An 18033-nucleotide genomic window follows, 5' to 3' on the forward strand; every position below is an offset into this window, starting at 1 on the left:
TTTTCTTTGAAAGGAAACTGAATAGCAGAGCGTGCATGAGGCATCGCTTCGCAATTATGCTGTTTATAAAATGATAGCATGGTTTTGCTTCAAAGTCTGTGACAATTTTTTAACAACTTTATTGAGATATAATTTATATACTATAAAATTCATCCTGTCACCAGTAAACAACATTAGCATTCACTGATTGGCTTTCATGTCTCAGGCAATAAACATATATTATTCCATTTAATCTTCATAAAAAGCCTTTAAGGTAAGTATTAACATCCCTAATTTCATGATTAAACTAAAAGTTAAGTACTTTCACAGCTAGAGGTTGAGGTGAGGTTTTAACCCCTGTTCATATGTCTCCAATATTCTTCCTGTATCATTCTGCCCCTCCTTGGAAAAATACTTTGCTGTCATCCAGAAATTGGCTGGGAGGAGGGAAATGCGACCCTTTGATGATACTCATGGTTAGAGAAACTAATTTTTTTAACCTGTCCTAAGAAAAACCAAATAATGTATGAAAGAGCAGTAACTGGAAGCTTCTTTCAGACTCTCAAATCAAGGATGACATGATAGTGCAAAATAGTTTTATTATGAGGAAAATAATCAATTATGATGCTGATACACATCATAATGCCAGTATGCACTAACTTGGAAGGACTCAATACTTCTTACTAGCATAATTGCATTCTTCTTTATTGAATTCCCACCAGATTCCAAACCCACATTAAAAATAGGGAAACAGCAGATACTGTATGAATTCTTATCTATCTTTTAGACTTTTCACATAGTTTTTATTATCCTTCAGTCAAATTTCTGGACCTCCTCATGCTTGGAAATATTCAATAAGTTTTTCCCCAGTTCATTTGAAACAAATATTTAGGTGGTGCTTATATGTTAGGGAGCACAATCCTAGCCACCAGCTGTACAGAGGTTTTAAAGAAGGAAAAACAAAGATGAAACCAGGGCAACCCCGTTAACACATGCCAGGTTTTCAAAAGGAGAGGTAGTCAGTGTGCTCTAGCGGACAGACAGTACCCGGGGTTTGGAACTTGGGTTTTATATAAACTTACCTCTCCACCTACTGTGTGACCTTAGCATTTGATTTTTGAGACTGGATTTCCTCGTCTGTAACATAATTAGCTACAATAAAAGCTGGTATTACTAAATAATGGCTGGTAACACACATGGGAAGATGTGGTTAAGAAAATGTTACTTTATAACATCGAGGATAAAGGTTTTCAGGCACGTTTCCTTCCCTTTTAGTACCTGGCATTATTTAATACATATTTCACTCCGTGTTCACCGAGGAACTGAGACATGTTTTTCACTGCAGTTTAGCGTCTGGGTGTGCCTGGGGAGGCGTCACAAAGAGCCTATAAAAGGTTTCCACCTACAGCAGGAGTAGGAGGGCAGGAAGGAGCCTAAGAAGGGCATCGAGACCAAGCGTTCGGTTTCGGATTGTTCTTTGTTGGGGCCAAAATTCACCGAGCTTAGGTTCCGCGACTAGCAACGGAAGGACTAATGCCTCAGAGCTGTTAAAATGTCCTGCCATATCTTAGACGTCCCCACGCCCCCCGCCCCACCCCACCCTCAAGCGTGAGTGAATGCGCAAATAAGGGTTCTCGGGCGCCTGTGAGAAAGAGGGAGGGGAAGGCAGAAGTCGAGGATGGACGGGGCGGTGGCACCGCTGCTGAGAGAGGACACAAGGTCCTCACAGAGAAGAGTTAAAACCCGGCTGTCCCGAGCCAGAGGAGGCCATGGCGAGATGCTGGACGGGCGGGGGCCGATTGGGGGCAGCAGACCGCGGCAGCGTACTCAGTCCGCCCCCGGGACCTACTCTTGTCCCGAGGCGCTCCCCCAACACCCCCCCGTCTGTTTTGGTTTCGACCGGCCGACTGGGAGGGGCCGCGGGACGCCATTCCCACAATGCTCTGGGGCGTGCCGCCGCCGTCGCTGCCGCCTCCGCTACCGCTAGTGGAAGAAGATGGCGGAAGGCGGAGCGGCAGATCTGGACATCCAGCGGTCTGACATCGCGACGCTGCTCAAAACCTCGCTCCGGAAAGGAGACACCTGGTGAGAGAAAGAGCTTGAGATGGTCGCGGTTGCGGGAGGAGGGTGGAGAACTGGGCGGGAACTGCGGGCTGGTGTCTTTAGCTAGTGACAGGTGCGGGCAGGTCCGGCGGCGGCCGCACTGGGCAGCAGGATTTGGGCTGCTCCCGAAATGTTGGGGCGACGATTGGACCCGAGATGAGGTCCAGGGTTCGTGGCTTGTCGCGGCGTGCTGAGAGGCTTCAGGGGAGCGGCGACGGGGACTCACACAGTTCTTTCCGTCCTTCTTCCTTCCGTAGTGCCGCTCCCACCTCAGGCCTTCCCGAATGATAGGTTATAGTCGTTCGGCGTGAGTCTCTCAATTTTTGACAGGTCGAGGTCCCGCGGCTTATGAAGATCTCATCCTCTTTCCTTCTCTAGTCATTTCCTTTCCTGGCATTGTCGGCATTCAAGTTCCTTGTTATTATGATTCTTGTATTCTTCCGGGAGGCAGGCTGCAGGATGTTTGCGGTTCTTACTACACAGGTGGCATGTGTCAGGGCGCCACTTAAGAGAAAGAAACCCTAGTTTCCAGTTCCTTGTCAAAAGGAGGGAGAGGAGTACGGAACCTTAGGCTAATGAGAAATACCACGTGGTCTTGTGCTTTAGTGGAGGCTTGATAGAAACCGGCAGCGTTTCTCTTAGAAGCGCAGCCCTTCCCTCCTGTTTGAGGGATAACGTAGGCCTGCAAAAAGTAGATAAGTCGGCTTGAGGCTTAAGTCACTTGCTAATACTCAGACTTACAAAAAACCGAAGTATATACTTAAAATACTGAAAGAAGTATGTGTAGATTTTAATACTTGTTGGCCTAGTAAGTGGTATTCAGAGTAACTTAAATATGTGAGTATGTAACAAAAAGAGCAAGTGCTCTATTTATTAAGAAGGGTAGTGTGCTTCTTTACTGTAATAACAATTATTTTCATGTCCCGTTGTCACCATAACAGTGGTGTATAATTTACGGAGTTTTTTTCCACGTACTCCTCTATGACTTAGTGGAAGCAACGTAAGATTTAGACGTAGTTAGGTCACCGATTCACCACTTAACCTGCAATACGACTTTGAGGAGAGTTCATTTAAATCATTGTATCTCAATGTCTTCATCTGTGAAATGGACAATAATTTCATTGTCCATTGAGTGACATATTCCAAAATACTACGTTTATGAGATAACATTAAATTTTACTTTCTTGTCACCTTCGTTAACTTCTGATAAAATGCTGTAGTACTAGGAGATTTTCAAGTAAGCTAGTAGATGGCAGTCTTGGGACTTGAATTTTAAGTATTTTGATCTAAGTCTTGGTACTTTTTTCGTACTTTGTTAGGCTACATAGATTCTGTGTTTATATGATAAAAATCCCTAAGGGTGTAAGCATGCACTTGTTGCATTACAACAAAAAATATCTTAATCATCTTTAGATGATTTAACAATCATTGTTGTTCAGATAAGTGTGAGATGTTTATTCATGTGCGGAAATTGGGTATTTCTTAGGACACATGTTTACCTTGATCTGTGGATTATTAAAGATAAATCTTTGCTTCCTTTTATTTGTTAAAGAACACTTAAACTTAATTCACCTAGCCTATTACCACCTTATAAAAAGATAAATGTGGATTTCCATAAAATAGAAATCTAAGTTTAAATATGGCTATTATTCAGATGGATATTCCTTTTTCTTAATGTATGTTTTTGGTATTCTGGGTAATAATTGGTGTTGACATTATGGGATGATATGAACAGTGTGTGTATTGTGAGCATTAAACTTGAAGTTTGACATTTTTCAAATAAAAGTATTTTTGCTTTTTCACAGTTACTGTAAATAGTTTTAAAGATCTGTTGTAAAGAATACAGGAAGTCCATAAATTTGATTTTCATTTTAAAATGAAAGTCAGTGGTTTCATATTAAAGAAAAGGAAACTGAAGCCCACATATTTAGGTAACAGCAGAATGTGGACTTTTTTTTTTCTTTTAAGATTTATTTATTTGAGAAGGAATGGAGAGGGGCAGTGGGGGAGAGAGAGAGAGAGAGAGAGAGAGATTCTTTTTATTTTTTTAAAGCAGGCTCCATCTCAGGACCCTGAGAGACCCTAAGATCACAACCTGAGCTGAAATCAAGAGTCAGATGCTTAACTAACTGTAGCATCCAGGTGCCCCAGAATGTGAAAATTTTTGTCCTTGATTGATTACCTCTGTTAGTTAAAGGGGAACAATGCCGGGATAGGATGGTACTGAGGATTTGCAAAAACCAGTTTGGTTTATATGTAAACCAGTTAATTTGCAATTAGGTGAAATCTGTCAAAAAAAGGAAATAGTTTAGAGCAAAAGTTTGATTCAGAGTTTTAAGGAGAATAATTTAATAAGTACACAATTCATTATGTACGCATGATTAGAGAACCGGTGAAGATTTAATAATTGTTACTTGGGCTCCTGTTGGGGACTCATTAAAACTTGTTTTTAACTTGTTAAAAAGTTGTTTCTCTTTTTAATGTCTTTTTAAAAGATGATTGGATTAGTCATTTATGGTTATTTGGGCAAATTCAGTCTGCTGTTTTGTAGCTGAAATGGGCCATATGCAGATGGAACATTATCTTGGTATGTGTGTATAACCATCTTGAAAAAGACTGATGACTACGGAGAAAAAATGGAAGGTTTACTCTAAGTTTATTCCTGAAAACTTTATACTAATTTTTGTTGTTTTGGCGCCTTAAAGTGCTTTAAAATGAATAAACTAATGAAAATGAAATTTAATTTCATTAAGTAGTTTGTAAGCAGCTTTTGGATAGGATTGTTTCATATTATCCTGGTAGATAACTAACACTTAGGCAAAGTTTGATTCTGCTTGAAAACTAGAGTTTCTATTTATTTGTAAATAGTGAATGATTTTTATCTGCAGACTGAGTTTCTAGAGATGAAAATAAGTACACAAGTCTAAGATGAGGAAGAACGAACTTTATTTAGAAGTTATTAATTAAAGTTATTAATATATTTACTAACAAACGTAATACTAGACTTTATGGTAACAAGTCCAAATTGATGCTTAAAAAGGTGAGGTATGAAAGTGGCACTGATCTGTATTAGAAGGAGTAAAGTAGTCTTATAATGCTGTTTCCTAATCTTTATTTTAGCTCAAAGGTGGTAATTAGAAAACCATGAACAAGACTGTTCGAATTTAGTTACTATAGAAATAAAGATAAAGGAACTAGAACTTGTTTAACTTAGATTGAATGAAAGATAACTTAATCTTCAGGTACTTGGTGATTTTTCTTCATGAGACAAGAGGAAAAATTTTTTAAAGTACATTACATGTTAAGTATATTAGGGATAGAGGAACCTATTCATGGAGCATGGGTAATTAAATAAATGTGTGACAAAGACAAATTGTGGGCTATGGAATACTCTTTGGATATATAAGTAAACGGATAACTACAGATCATCAAAATCACTGCTTTATTTCCCCATTTCTTTCTTAAAGATTTATTTATTTATTTGACAGACAGAGATCACACGTAGGCAAAGAGGCAGAGAGAGAGGAGGAAGCAGTCTCCCTGCTGACCAGAGAGCCCGATGTGGGGCTCAATCCCAGGACCCTGGGATCATGACCTGAGCCAAAAGCAGAGGCTTTAACCCACTGAGCCACCCAGGCACCCCTATTTCCCCATTTTTATTAAATGTTACTCTTCTACTAGTCATTTTCACTAACTTTTATGTGTGATGTTTTAAATTTTTATGTATGTTCAATGGTAATGCATAGCTAACTTTACAAATTAAATTTTGTGTGTCTTTTTTTTTTCTTTTAAATATTTCACCTATTTATTTGATAGAGGGCGATCACAAGTAGATGGAGAGGCAGGCAGAGAGAGAGAGAGAGAGAGAGATGGAAGCAGGCTCCCTGCTGAGCAGAGAGTCCTGATGTGGGTCTCCATCCCAAGACCCTGAGATCATGACCTGAGCCGAAGGCAGTGGCCCAACCCACTGAGCCACTCAGGCGCCCTTGTGTGTCATTTTTGCATAAACCCTAATAACTCTAGTAGATTTAAGGTACTTCAGAGAGTAACTTTAATTTGTATTTAGAGTAATTTCAAATGTATATGATATTTTTGTTTCAATAAATAGGTAAGGAATAGTCCATCAGATCTTTGAGATTTTCATATTAGAAGACATTGATTCAGTTTTAGGACTTCCCTTTGATTCCTGCTCTTTTACTTAGAAATTTTTGAGGCTTTATTTTATATGGTCTCTTTTTCCTAATTTAATTAATACTAAAAGAAAATAACCTTGTAATGACAAATCAGTTCATAATGTAAAGGGACACTATTAATATAAACTCCACAAATAGTTTAGTATATATTTGTTAAAGAATTTTTACATTATTATTACTATAAATATTAATTTTAGTTGTGCCAAAGTGTTAACTATTAAATTAGGGTATATGTCATATCATTTACAGGAAATGAGACCAAAGAGCAAAATGGGTCTTTTTTGTGTTAGTAAATCAGTGAAAATAAGGACAGAAATAGTGACATTATTAGAACATATTTTTCACATTTTAGTTGCTTAAAATCTAGAAAGGCAATTTTTCCTAATTTAAGCTTTATAAGTTTTTAAATCACTTCTAAGTTGTTAGTGAATCTAAAATTGTGTACCTTCTTTGCTGGAAGATCCAGAGCTTTTTAGTCTATGATTTCATTTATCTATTGAGTGACATTTAGGCTTTATTATTTTTTTTCTAAATCATACCATTTTCCCATTAGCACACCTAAGTTATTAAATATTCTTTTTGCAGAATAGTTTTGTGACAAATACTAATTTTGCTCACACATATGTATACTAAGAAAAACTTAGTTTTTCAGGCCATGATGTATATAGTAGTATATTTGAAAACACCATGTGCTAGGTACTGTTTTGAGTACTTATTATGTTAACTTAATTACTTATCACTATAATTCTAGGACACTAGAATGTGAATGTAATGTAATTCACATTTGACAGAATAGGAAGCCTAGGCTCAAGTGTTCACACAGTAATCTGGGATTTGAACACAAGTAGTTAGGGCTTTAATTCAGGCCCCAAAATCACTTATTTTGAAGATGCATTTTTAAATGTTAGTTTCACTTCAAAGGGAAAAAAATGGACATTTTTTCTTTTTAAATGGAATCTATTTTTGTAGAGTTGTATCATTTTATTGTAAATTTGTGTGTTATGACTGTTTAGTTCAGATACCATAGCATGTATAGAAAATCTTGATATTTTCCTTCTGGGAAGCTGTTCTAAATGCTTTATAATTAATGCAGCTTTTAAAGTAAGTGTTCTTATTTACCTCGTTTTGCAAATGTTTGATGGGTTCAGAGCTAGTGTAAATACCTGGTTTATAATGATTTAAAATACCAGATATTATCAGTATCTCCTTAGTATTAGAAATGTTTTGGGGGTACTGGGTGCCTCAGTAGGTTAAGCATCCAACTTTCTATTTCAGCTCAGGTCATATCTCAGGGTCGTGAGATGGAGCTCTGAGTCAGGGTCTACACTTAGCATGGAGCCTGCTGGTCTCTCTCCCTTCCCCCACTTCTCTCTCTCTCTCTCTCTCTGTCAAATACATAAATAAAATCTTTTTAAAAAATGTTTTCATGCTGTCACTATTTGAATATAATGCAAACAGTATTTCATTAAATTATTATTCCTTCTTAGTTCTTCCTATATAGAGTTACAGCAGTTAGTAAGTTGTTTTTCTTCCTTGACTCAATTCAGTTTGTGCCTTTCATTTTCATTTCCTCAGTTTCCACTGTAATTCATACTCGGTCTTTTATTTTTTCCCTTGCAGTCATTTCTCCACACTCTTCTTCCATCTGTTCTTTAAAGAAGCAAGTTCCTTTCAGTTTTATCCAGTTTATATAGAAGTCACTACTAAAGAAACCTAGAATAAGACTGGTAGTAAGTGATCGTAGTTTTGGAAACAGATTAAAATGACTTATCTGAAGTAATAATTAAGAATTGCTCCTCAAAAAGAAGTAAAGAAGTTCAGATTGTAATATGAGGCAGAAAACCTCTGTAGAATTAACTTGTATTTGGTTATACCTACAACACTTGTACTGCTTTCATCAATAGGATTCTGCATGGTTTCCTTATAGCTCTCCCCCATAAAAGGAGGAGGGTAATGACTCCCTTTTCTTCTCCATGAGGAGGAAAGCTGGCTGTCTCGTCTCTCCTTTGAACTTTGGAAGACCCAGATATTAGTTTGATAATTCCTTACTGTTAAGAAAAATCTTGTAGCAGAAGTAGCCATAGAAAGGACTTCCTTTGTGAAAGAAATCAAAGGCTCTCACAGACAAGTCTAAGAGTGGCTTTGAGGCCAGGCAATTCTAAGTTTTAGAGAGCCAGGTAAATCAAAACCTGGAGCACTAGAGATAAATTTACTTCCTTGAGTGAAAAAAATCATCAAGTTCCTTGAGTAAAATTTTACTAAAAAAGATTAAGAATGATAGGGTGAAATGATCATGGTAAAGAGACCTGAGGGGTGCCTGGGTGGCTCAGTGGGTTAAGCCTCTGCCTTCGGCTCAGGTCATGAACTCAGGGTTCTAGAATCGAGCCCCCATATCAGGCTCTCTGCTTAGTGGGGAGCCTGGTTCCTCCCACCCCCGCTGCCTCTCTGACTACTTGTGATCTCTGTCTGTCAAATAAAATAAATAAACCTTTAAAAAAAAAAAAAGACTTGATAATTTGGTTTGCTTTATATTGCTTAACAATATATTTTAACAGCTTGACAGAGTTGAACAGTTTGATCAAGGGATTTACCTTGGATATAGATAGAAAATTTTATATTCACAAATTTTAATGGATTTCAAGCTGTAGAAATTTAATTCTATGGAGAGGTAGAGTTAAGTAGTTACATGTACCATATAGTTATTGTGATGGTTACAAAAATTATTACATGTTAAGAGCTTTACACTTATATGAAGTGATTGTATTCTCATTTTGCAGATACAAAAACCGAGGTATAGAGTTACATGTACATAATCAGAAGTGATAGAACAGAGATTATAACCTAGACAATCACCTTGAAACCCTGCACTTTAAACTGTGTTGCTTGCCTGTGAGTGATAGAGACGTACCCATATTATGGAAACAACTTTTTGAGAGATGCATACTTTGAAATTTTAAATTCAGGCAATGATATCTTCAGCATTTTTTTTTGAAGATTTTATTTATTTATTTGACACAGAGAGAGAGAGAGATCACAAGTAGGCAGAGGGGCAGGTGGAGAGAGAGGGGGAAGCAGGCTCCCCGCTGAGCAGAGAGCCCGATGTGGGGCTCCATCCCAGGACCCTGAGATCATGACCTGAGCTGAAGGCAGAGGTTTAACCCACTGAGCCACCAAGGCACCCAGCTTGGGCATATTAAAAATAGGATTTTCATCTTTATATTTTGAGGAGCCTGTAGGATTTTGCGGTGCTCTGTCCTTGGTTTAGCATTCTAGTCTTAGCAGTTTTATTTCTAATTAATATAGCTCTGCTTTAATACTGATGGTGGTTCCCATTTCTTGGAAATTATTTACTCATTTCTGCCTCATAGGCCATTACACGTTATTAATATTATTTCAAATATATTTTACTAATTCCTGACCTTCACTTACTTCAAAACCAAGCTCAACACCAATTCCTAGGGGTGCCTGGGTGGCTCAGTTAGTTAAGTGTCTGCCTTAGTCTCAGGTCATGATCCGAGGGTCAACGAGGGGTCCACTTCTCCCTCTCCCACTGCCCCTGATCTCTCTTTTTCTGTCTCATTCTTGTGTGTGTACTCTCTCTGTAATAAATAAATAAAATCTTTTAAAAAAATCTCTGTAAAATCATCCCTAATAATCTCATGCAGATATATATCCTTTCACTCTTAAAAAAAACAGCTTTATTGTGATACAATTGACATATTGTACAATTTTTCCAGTTAAAATGTATAATTTACTGGGTTTCAGTATACTCACAAAATTGTGCAACCATTACTTTAATCAGTATTGGAATATTTTTTATCACCCGCCCCCAAATCCTCCATACCTATTAGCAGTCCTCTGCTTCCCCCAGTTTCTCCTTGGATCCCCTGCTTTAGGTAGCTACTAATCTACTTTTTATTCTATAGATTTAGCAGTTTTGGATATTTCATATAAGTGGAATCATATATGTGACTTTTGTGTCTTGCTTCTTTCATGAAGTATTAGTACTTCATTTCTTTTTATTACTGAATAATATTCCATTGTATAGATAATATACTACATTGAATTCATCCCTTCATCAGTTGATGGACATTTGGATTTTTCACATTTTTGGCTCTTATGAATAATCTTGCTGTGAATAATTTATGTGCAAGTTTGTGTGTAGCCATAACTTTTTGTTATGTGTACATACATACTTTCGTTTGTATATACAAAACTGATTTATCTTGAGTATATACCTAGGAGTGGAATTCCTTGGTGTCTTTTCTAAGGTGGGTGCAGCATTTTACATTGCCATCAGCAGTATGAGGGTTCCAGTTTTCTACATCCTTGACAGCACTTGTTAATGTCTTTTGATTATAGCCATCTTAGCAAATACCAAGTGGTATCTCATTGTAGTTTTGACTTGCATTTTCCTAATGGCTAATGATATTGCACATCTTTTCATATGTGTATATTAGCCATTTGTATACCCTCTTTGGCAAGTGTTTACTTAGATCCATTGCTCATTTTTTAATTAGATTATTTGTATTATTGAGTTTTAAGAGTTTATATATTCTATATACAAATCGCTTTTTGTAGAGATGATTTGCAAAATTTTCTCCCATTCTATGGGTTTTCTTTTCACTTTCACAATCCTACTTGGCCTCCTTCCTGAGTTCCTTTTTTGTCTTAGTTTAGAAGTAAAAAGAGGTCATAAAAATTAGTTCTTGCCAACTGATGAATTTAATGTGAAGTAGAAAATAGGTTGGAAATACTTGAAATTTAAAATGAAGATATAAAGAGATTAACCAAACCATTGTTTTATTTGAAAGAACTCCATAGCTTTCAGTTATGTATAACTTTCAGTATAGCTTTCAGATTTCAGTTAAATTTTGCTGAAACAATGAAATCCTGAGTTATAGTTTGGTACTTTTTAAAAAGCCTGTGAATCATCTGGCTTATAATGATAGAAAATGCTAGAAGTTATCGATATCTCCTTTAGTATTGAAACTGGTTTTATGCTCTTGCTGTGTAAATCTAACTTAAATAGTATATCATTAAATAAGAGAATTAATCTTAGAGTGAATTAACATCAAGAGTTGTTTATTCTGCTAATCCTGTGTAAGATAGTTATACATGTTTTTCTGAAATTGTGTGCTGCGTTGGGTTAGGCTGAAATATTTGTGTATTTTCTTAGTTGTAGAAGAATGTTTTATATCTACTTTACAGAGAAAAAGGTAGGGTTTTAAGAAATAAATGATGTTACATATATGTCAGTATTAGGAAATTAAGCAGGAATCACTTATCAAAAGTTGTTTGTATAAATGTGCTAATCAAAAAAAGGAAAGAACTATGCATTCATTAGCTCTATGATTTTTTTTTAAAGATTTTATTTACTTATTTGACAGACAGAGATCACAAGTAGTCAAGTAGTCAGAGAAACAGGCAGAGAGAGAGGAAGGGAAGCAGGCTCCTGGCCAAGTAGAGAGCCGGATGTGGGGCTCGATCCCAGGACCGGAAGGCAGAGGCTTTAACCCACTGAGCCACACAGGCACCCCAGTTCTACGATTTCTTAAATGCAGCTGTTGAGATTTCCCCTTTTCCCATATTTTTTTTTTCTAAAGATTTTATTTATTTATTTGACAGACAGAGATCACAAGTAGGCAGAGAGGCAGGCAGAGAGAGAGGAAGGGAAGCAGGCTCCCCGCTGAGCAGAGAGCCCAACGCGGGGCTCAATCCCAGGACCCTGGGATCATGACCTGGGCAGAAGGCAGAGGCTTATTAACCCACTAAACCACCCAGGTGCCCCCCCTTTTCCCATATTTTTAAACTTCTTTATGTCTGGGGCTGTTTTCTCAATCTTTCATTAGCCTGTATATATCTTTCCTTAAGTTTGCTTGTGGTGTATATAAAAATAGTATAAACTTTTAGAACTCTATCTTTACCCCACCACCACCACAAAAAAAAAAAAAAAAAAAGAAAGAAAGAAAGAAAAGGAAAAAACATCTGGCCTTTTTAGTTGTTACAGTAACTTTTAAGCATTTGAGGACTGTCTTAAAATTAACTTAAATTTGTGTGGGGTCCTAAAATTGACTCATCTTCTCTGGAGCCATTGAAAACTATTCTGACCAGACCACAATACAAATTGTCTTTCTTGATGCCTTCAGAATATTTAGCACCATGTAATTTAGACCTTTTTGAAGTACTCATAGCTTTATGTGATTTTTTGATTTATTAAACATTTGATCCTCCCAGTAGTCCTGTGAGGTATTTCCAGTGGTCTTCATGAAATGTGATTCAGATCATATCTCTTCCATGCTAAAAATCATACAGTGACTTTCAATTACACTTAGGATACAATCCTTAGCATTACCTTAAAGGCATTGGATAGTCTTGGTCCAGTCTACCTCTCTAGCCTTATGTAGCCTTCTATCCCCTTGTCATGAACTCCGACATTTAGTCAGTTCTTCCAACATACCAAACTCCCAAAGTTCTGGTCCTAGCACATTCTAGTTTTGAATTTACCATAAATGGAGAAGGCTGTCTGGAGATATGCTGGAGGATTGTAGGTCATCTCTGAAGGATTTGAGAGTTTGATGATCATAGACCTTGATCTCTGTAAGATTTTCTTTACTAATTTTTGAACCCGTATTAACATTATAAATTTTTTTCCTATTGGCATACTACTGTGTGACAATCATGATTAATACAAGTGTGAGGTGCTCATAAAATTCCTTTTAACTCATGAAACAGAGGGAAATGGAAATAATTAAGCTACAGCCAGAGGCCTTAATCATAAATAATCTTGATCGTATTTTGGTACATGTACTTCATGGCTTTTTATATGGAAACACAGTCACATGTCTCAGTATTACTTAGAAATATTTCACCTTTGGGCTCATCTATAAGGCATAGACTCCTTTGTGTAAGAAACTTAAATTGGTACATTTGTCACAAAGCAGTTAATTTCTTTTCCGTATTTTGGGATCTCTGGATATTTGTAGATTAGTATTTACATGAATTTTAGATAGTTGCAAATTTATAATGTAACACTTCATACTAAAAGTTAAGTCAGCTTAAAATAAGTACATATATATATATTAATTGTAGGGTTTTTTATTGTTTTACTTGTATTATTTTCCCAGATATAAAGGATTGTAAGCTGTGCTTTCTGTTTCTTACATGCTTTTTTTGTTCTTTTGAGATATCACCCAGTCATTTCTATTTTTCTGGTTTACTTACTGGTTGCTGTAGTTACCGAAAAGAAATAATTTCTTCAGAATGAATACATTATATGTCAGAAACATAATTTGATAAATTTAGAAGTAATCAAATAAATCGTGTTTTTCCAGAGAAAATTCTCCAAAGCTTATGTCAGTTTTTTAATTAAAATTTAATGCTAATTCATGTTTGGAAGAGATAATATAAGACAGAAAAAATAAATATAAGAGATAACTTAAACCTACAAATTTCTTCCAAAAATACATAGTAAAACAAACTGTGTATTTTGTACATTTTGATACATATTTTTATCACAACCAACGCCCGAGTGGCTCAGTTGGTTAAGTGTGGGACTCTTGGTTTTGGTTCAGGTCATGAATGATCTCAAGGCCCTGGGATTAAGCCCTACATTGACCTCTACACTCAGTGCAGAGTCCGCTTGTCCCTCTTCCTCCCCCTTGGTTCCTCCCCTGCCAAAATCAATAAAATCTTAAAAAAAAAAAAAAACCCAAACCCAATTTATATTTATAATTACTTATTTTTATGCTTGAAAGTCTTTTCATTTGTTGACTATCACTTAACTATCAGTTTTGACCTCAGTATTCAGTCTATACATTTGACTCCACTTCATTTGTGCCCAGGTATATGTGTATATATAAACTATTCTCTATTAAGTGGAAAATATTAATCATACTTAATGTACTATTTCAGGAAGAAAGAAGAGTATAAAGAAAAGTATAACAAGACATTTGTGCACACATATCTTAGTTTAAAAAAATAAAACATTACAAAAATAGTTGAATGTCCTTGTATATGTTTCCCTAGTCCCATCATCTTCCCTCCCTTGTCAGAGGGAGCCACCATCCTGAAACAGATTTTTATTATTATCTTAAATTATTTATGTATTAATTTACTTAGTTTTATAATTAAATTATCAAAATATTTTATGTATACATTTTAATATATGTGCATGGATTGTAAATATATACTATTGGTGGCATGTTTTTAATTTTTCTTCAAACTGTACATCTGTTGTCTTTATACGTTTGTGTTATATTACATGTGTCCTTTTGCAATTTTGGGGGGGTGTTCAGCATTGTAGTTTTGAGATTTATCCTTGGTACATGTAGTTGTATTTTGCATTATAATTTTTGTGTAATATTTTTGGGTATGAATAATGGATACTAGGTTCTTTGCATCTTTTTATTGTTATAAATTATGCTGCACTATATATTCTTTTTTTTTTTTTAAGATTTTGTTTATTTGACAGATAGAGATCACAAGTAGGCAGAGAGGCAGGCAGAGAGAGAGGGGGAAGCAGGCTCCCTGCTGAGAAGAGAGCCGATGCGGGGCTCGATCCCAGGACCCTGAGACTTATACCTGAGCCGAAGGCAGAAGCTTTAACCTACTGAGCCACCCAGGTGCCCCTGCACTATGTATTCTTGTAGTTGTAATTTTGTACAAGAGTTTCTGTAGGATAAAACTTAGCAATGGCAATACATGATGTATGGTATGTACATCTTTTTTTTTTTAAGGTGTGGTAAGTCAGTTCTTTCATTTATTTGTTTTTAGATTTTATTTATTTGACAGAGAGAGAGAGAGAGTGCACAAGCAGAGGGAGTGGCAGGCAGAGGGAGAGGGAGAACCTGGCTCCCTCCTCAGCAGGGAGCCCGCTGTGGGGCTCAATCCCAGGACCCTGGGATCATGACCTGTGCTGAAGGCATACGCTTAACCGACTGAGCTACCCAGGTGCCCCACATCTTTATTCTTAATAGATTATGTGGCCAAACTACCATCCCAAGTAAAGGTTCCAGTTTATTCCCCTTTTGGCAGTATACAAGTTCCTATTACTACACATCTTTTCTACAGCTTGATATTGTTGACACATGTGCACATGTGTTCACCAGCTTCATGAGATGATATGGTATGGTGTTAATTTGTATCTTTCCCATTGCTAATGGGATTAAGCATTTTCTCATACGTATGGAGGCCATTCTGATTTTCATTTCCATGAATTGCTTTTTTTCCTTCTTAAAAAAAAATTTTTTTTTTAATTTATTAACCTAAAGGAGTTCTTCATGTATTCTGACCCTTTGTCAGTTATCTGGAGTAGGTGTATCTTCTCCAGTCTGTATCTTCTCTTTACTCGGTGGTGTCTTTGTTGAAAGGTAGCCTTTCATTTTAACCTTGACAAGTTTATTAGTCTTTAAAGTTTTTGCTTTTTGTCTTAACTCTTCTATAGTCTAAGGAAATGAGGATTTTCACATATCTTTTTTTTTTAAAAATTGTACTTCTACTTTCACATTTACATTTTTAATCCAACTATAACTTGTTTTTGTACAGTTACTTCTGCTGTAACATAGCACGTGTTCCTAAAAATCACCATGCTATATGCAAAATCATGCAATAAAAAAAACATAGGGCATATGGGAAAATTGGGGTTGGGACAAAAAAAATTTTTCAGTGACACATTAAAAACATAATAAAAATGGTAGCACAGTTTTTAAGAAGTATGTAACTACCACGATAAATATGACATTTTTATTTTCAAAAGGATGGAGTTAACTTGTAGAAGTACGATTTAAAGGGTTGCAAAGTGGTGGAAGAAAAGTTTTCTTTTTTTTTTTTAAAGATTTTTATTTATTTGACAAAGAGGGAGCACAAGGAGGGGGAAAGGCTAAGGGAGAAGGAGAAGCAGGCTCCCCGAAGAGCAGAGGAAGCCCCATGTGGGACTCGATCCCAGGACTCTGGGACCATGACCTGAGCCAAAGGCAGTGGCTTAACCAGCTGAGCCACCCAGGTGCCCCAAGAAAAGTTTTCTTAAATCTGCCAAGAAATTGTAACAGCAGATGTAACACACTTGAAGACGATTAAAGTGTGGGGGGGTGCCTGAGTGGCTGAGTCAGTTAAAGTGTCTGACTCTTAATTTGGGCTCTGGTCATGATCTCAGGGTTGTGAGATTGAGCCCCACACTGGGCTCTGTGCTGGATGTAAAGCCTGCTTAAGATTCTCTCTCTCCCTTTCCCTCTGCATTCCCCCATCTTTAAAAAATATATATGTGTATATATGTATATACACATATATATATAAAATACATACATATATATTTGAATGTGTATGTTTTGTACATTCTTATGTGGTTCAGTACAGCTGAGTAGTTTTCTTCATTCACCTTATGTTTGTTTCAGTTAGGACTACAGTAAAGCAAGCTAAACACTTAGGGGGCAGAATTTCAGGAGGCACTTCTTATTAAGGTTCCTAGGCATCTCACTTGCCTTACCCTTAGTCCTGGTCCTGCTTGTGGATTAAAGTAGTGCTTGAGCATGTATTGAAATTTGTGCTCTTGTTCCCTAATGTATCAATCGTGTTTAACATATTCAAGTTTTTAAAACAAGCATTAGAGTAGAACTGACTGCCTATGTGAGGTAAAGCTCTCATTTTTCCCATATACTTAGCTACATCATTCCCCACTAATATGGTGATGCTTTTGGTATATATCATGGTTCCCCATATCCATGAATCCAATTCCTGTTTCTCTGTGCTATTTTCATTGGCCTTTTTGTTTCTCTATGCCAGTATTACATTTTTTAATCACAGGTCTGACACTTTGTAACCTTGGTCAGGGTGTTCCTTTGTGCCTTTGAAATAATAGTACCTGCATTATTGGGTAGTTAAGGGAATAAATGAACCAATATATTAAAGTGCTTAGAAATATGCACCTGGCCCAAGTGTAAAGCTCAAATGTTAGTAATTTTGTAATTAAAAGTAATTTCTTTAACTTAATAAACAGTCTTGGTATCTAGTAGGCTAATAATTGTCATCTTGTTTCTCCTTTTCCAAACTATTTGAAAGGAAGTGGGAAAGGCTGTGGGAGGATTCCCTGAGAAAGTGACGTGTAGGCTATCTGAACGATAATAGGAATTAAAAAGATGTTGGGAGCAATAGGAGTAGCATCTAGGCAGATGGAACCATATGGCAAAAAATGAAGTGTCTAGTAACTGAAAGGTTATTGTAGTTATGTCTCAGCAAAGAAAAATGGTACCAGTTGAGACTAGACAGGCAAGAGTAGATAGATCATGCAAAACCAAGTAGGCAATGTTAAGTATTTTAGACTTCATTTTAGGATCATTGTTTTAACTTTATAGATTGTTTCATGCCTTTTATTCTTTCTCAGAGGTCTAAGATTAAAGTCATGAAATATCAGTCTTTACAAATAGTTATAACTATTTAAAAACAAAACAAAACAAAAAGCCTTGGAAGCTAAAATTGGTCCTGTCTAGATCCTAATAGCATACCAAGGATTAAGAATACTGTTGAAAATCTAGAAGTTGGGTCTTTGTTCACTTACTTTTAATCATTAACTGTTGATTCTGTTGTGGGCTTTTATCAATTCAAATTGAGGATTTTTATGTTTTGGCAGATTCACAGATTAGATGTAGAGTTTTTAAAATAAATCTATGTAAATGTCTTAAAATAAATTTTGTTTTATTTAGCTCACTTCGTTTAATTTTGTCTTTCTTAAGTACATTTAAGAAATGTACAGTTATTTCTGTGA

General features: G+C 36.3%; 1 protein-coding gene across 8 annotated transcripts in view; it reads left to right on the forward strand.

Moving 5' to 3' along the window:
* The first annotated feature begins 1905 nt into the window (after positions 1 to 1905).
* Positions 1906 to 18033, forward strand: part of USP15 (ubiquitin specific peptidase 15) — a 112432-nt gene continuing 96304 nt past the window's right edge. For 3 of the 8 annotated variants that reach the window (XR_200511.3, XM_045071842.1, XM_045071843.1), the window contains exon 1: positions 1906 to 2064. Coding sequence is in view for 7 of the 8 variants with exons in the window: in XM_045071842.1 (XP_044927777.1) it covers positions 1976 to 2064 (89 nt within the window). In the remaining variant the exon portion in view is untranslated. The remainder of the gene's footprint in view (positions 2065 to 18033) is intronic. The other 5 variants (XM_045071838.1, XM_045071839.1, XM_045071841.1 and 2 more) reach the window with 2 other exon arrangements.

This window comes from Mustela putorius, unplaced genomic scaffold, assembly GCF_011764305.1.
Source record: "Mustela putorius furo isolate JIRA1106 unplaced genomic scaffold, ASM1176430v1.1 tig00003988_pilon_pilon_pilon, whole genome shotgun sequence".
NCBI lineage: Eukaryota > Metazoa > Chordata > Mammalia > Carnivora > Mustelidae > Mustela > Mustela putorius.